General features: G+C 60.8%; 1 protein-coding gene across 1 annotated transcript; it reads left to right on the top strand.

Annotated features, from left to right (window-relative positions):
- The first annotated feature begins 317 nt into the window (after positions 1-317).
- On the top strand, positions 318-2,810 carry SPR (sepiapterin reductase). The gene is made up of 3 exons (XM_035326103.1): positions 318-803; positions 1,584-1,874; positions 1,988-2,810. Exons 1-3 carry the CDS (start codon positions 422-424, stop codon positions 2,176-2,178), a joined length of 864 nt encoding a protein of 287 aa, XP_035181994.1. The 5' UTR covers positions 318-421; the 3' UTR covers positions 2,179-2,810.
- The last annotated feature ends 221 nt before the right edge of the window (positions 2,811-3,031 follow it).

Genomic DNA, 3,031 nt, shown 5'->3' with positions numbered 1-3,031 from the left:
TTATATCAGGAGAAAAAAATATAGCGGGGGAAAACTAAATATATCGCGAAAAAAACTGATGTCAGGGAAATATATATACATCGGGAAAAAATATATATCGGGGAAAAAATAAATAAATAAATAAAAAGAATAATAATAATAAAAAAAAAAAACTGCTGTGGGGCCAAAACCCCGATTTGGGGCCAAAACGCGCTGCAGAAGCCCCGACGGGCGGGGGCGCGGCGGGAGTAGAGTCCAGACGTGGCCACGCCCACCGGGCCGCGGGCGGGGGCGGTGGCAGCCAATGGGAGCTGGGGCGGGTGGAGCTGCCATTGAGGGGGTGGCGGGGGGCATGAATGGGACGCGTGACGTCACGGGGGCATGAATGGGGCACGTGACGTTCCGGGGGCGCTAAGCCACGCCCCCTCCGTGGCGCGCCGCGATGGAGCCGGGGCCGGGAACGGGATCGGGAACGGGGTCGGGATCGGGAATGGGGCTGGGAATGGGGCCGGGAGCGGGGCCGCAGCGCTGGCCCGCGGCCTCCTGCGTGCTGACGGGCGCCTCGCGGGGCTTCGGGCGCAGCCTGGCGCGGCTGCTGGCCCCGCGGCTGGGCCGGGGCTCGCTGCTGGTGCTGCTGGCCCGCTCCGAGGCGCCGCTGGCCCAGCTGGCGGCCGAGCTGCGGGTTGCCCCCGCCGCAGAGCTGCGGGTGGAGTGCGTGGCCGCCGAGCTGAGCTCCCAGGAAGGGCTGCGGAAGGCGGTAGAGGCCCTGCGGGAGCTGCTGCCCTCGGCGCCGCCCGGCCCCCTGCTCGTCGTCAACAACGCCGGTAACTCCCGGGCTCGGGGCTCCTAACGGCGGAGGTGGGCACGGAGGGATTGCCGGGGGCTTGTTGTGAACGGGGCTGGGGAGCTGGGTCAGCAGCGCCGGGACCATGTGTTCCCGGGATGTGGCACAGGAGCTCCGTGCTCTGCTGCTGCCGAGGCTCCTGCAGCCCCCCGCCCCCCTCCTGCAGCCCTCCGCCCCCCTCCTGCAGCCCCCCATCCCTCTCCTGCAGTCCTCCGCCCTCCTCCTGCAGCCCCCCACCTTCCTCCGGCCCTGCTCCCTGAGGTCTGTCCTCCAGAAAATCTTCTGGTCCTGCCATGTTTGGCTTTAGGGCCAAAGTCTGGTGGCTGTAGGGCCACTTTTTCCCCATTATTGCTGTGAAAGGGCCAAACATTGCAGTAGGTAATGGCACTGGGGGGTAGGACCTCAGGTCTTCCCCTGACTTGGTTCAGAAAGAGCAAACCACAGCAGAGTGCATGGTGCCCCGTGGGACGTTGCGCTTGAGGCCGAAGGTTGGGAGCTGTTTGTTCAGGCAGGGCAGGTCCTTGTCCCGTGGTGCTGCCCATGGGCACTGCTGGCTCGGGGTGACCCAAAACCCTGAGCAGAGCCATGCCGAGCTCCTTGCTCTGCCAGGAGATCCTGATCTAAGCAGGAGAGCTTGGACCAGCAAAGCTGCCTGATGCTTGTCCGCACTGGGGTGTTGCTTGTGGAAGTATGGGTGCCAATATGGACGTTTTGGGGCCCATATCTAACTACTCCAGCCTCACTTGTCCTTCGTTCCCAGGCTCACTAGGAGACATCTCCAAATCCTTCCTCGACCTCACTGACCCGGATGAAATCAACACCTACTTTGCCTTCAATGTCACCTCAGCCCTTTGCCTCACCACCGCCGCCCTGCAGGCCTTCGGGAAGCGCCCCGGCTCGAGCAGGACGGTGGTGAACATCTCCTCCCTCTGCGCCCTGAAGCCCTTCAAGAACTGGGCGCTGTACTGCAGCGGGAAGGCTGCCCGGGACATGATGTTCCAGGTGCTGGCACTGGAGGAGCCCGATGTCCGCGTGCTCAACTACGCCCCGGGTGAGCAGGGGGCTCGTTAATTGCTGCTGGCTTTAATAGAGGAGGTATTCCTCCAGGTGCAGAAGGAGAACGGGCACCAGAGTTTGCGATTTCTTCTGCTGGTCTTTCCCCAGGTCCTCTGGACACGGACATGCAGCTCTTGGCCCGCACGAAGACTGGAGACCCTGAGATGAGGCGGCATTTCCAGAGCCTGCAGGAGAGCGGGCAGCTCATAGACTGCTCCGTGTCGGCCCAGAAGCTCCTGAAGCTCCTGGAGGAGGATGCCTTCAGCTCTGGCGCCCACGTGGATTTCTATGACGTCTGAGCTGCTCTCACCTGGCCCCTTGTCTGTGTGCTTTGCTTTCTTCCTTCAGAGAAGGAAGAGGAGGAGGTGGCCATCACCCCTGGCTCTCTCCCATCTCTCCAGAGACCCTCCTGCAGCTCGGGGGCTCTCTGCACGGCCCGGAGGGTTTGGGAGCAGAGCTGAGCCTCTCCCCATGCTGCTTGCAGGCAGGGAGCTGCCAGGAGAGGGAGCTGCCTGCGCAGGAGATGCAAACACCAGGGTGCTTGCCTGGGGCTCCAGCTGCACCAGCCTGGGCGCAATCACAGCCCTGGACGAGGGTTTGATCATTGCCCCGAGTTTGTGCCTTGCTCCTGTTTGCGTGGGTCCGGGGCTGGGGCTTGAGCCTGTCCTGGGTTGTTCTTTTAGTTATTTGTGGGGTTTTATCCTCGTTTTTCCACCAGGTTCCAAAAGGTGTAAGCCCACTCCTTGTAGTGACAGAGGTGGGACAAGTGCAGTGCTGCCGGTGAGGCTGGCACCCCCTGCCTGCCCCAGAAACACCCAGTGTCCCTCTGAGCTCCATGACAGCAGCCTTCTGCCATCCTGTTCTTTCAGCCAATATTATTTTTCTGTCTACCTACATCTACAATCATTAAAAGTTTCCTGTCTGGTCTGGTCTTCTGCTATGTGCTTAAAGTGGGTGCGCTCTGGGGGGGGTGGGAGCAGGGATCCTGGCTCAGGTAATGGTCATCATCCAGCAAGGCACCACGCGTGTCCCTCTGGGTCCTGCTCTGCCACCTCCAGGCAATCTCCTTAACTCTGTGGTCACTTAATTCCAGAAAAAAAAAAAAAAAAGCCTTTTTCATGAACACCACATTCACTTATTTCCATCAAGCTC

This window comes from Oxyura jamaicensis, chromosome 4, assembly GCF_011077185.1.
Source record: "Oxyura jamaicensis isolate SHBP4307 breed ruddy duck chromosome 4, BPBGC_Ojam_1.0, whole genome shotgun sequence".
NCBI lineage: Eukaryota > Metazoa > Chordata > Aves > Anseriformes > Anatidae > Oxyura > Oxyura jamaicensis.
Note: the sequence above shows the minus strand (reverse complement) of the source record. Positions and strands in the feature narration are given on the sequence as shown.

What these genes read in the sequence shown, in the direction of transcription:
- SPR (XM_035326103.1), top strand. Translation starts at nt 422, where the DNA reads ATGGAGCCGGGGCCGGGAACGGGATCGGGAACGGGGTCGGGATCGGGA. An exon ending in GCTCGTCGTCAACAACGCCG is followed by an intron (nt 804 to 1,583) that starts GTAACTCCCGGG and finishes CTTCGTTCCCAG; the next exon opens with GCTCACTAGGAGACATCTCC. An exon ending in CGTGCTCAACTACGCCCCGG is followed by an intron (nt 1,875 to 1,987) that starts GTGAGCAGGGGG and finishes GTCTTTCCCCAG; the next exon opens with GTCCTCTGGACACGGACATG.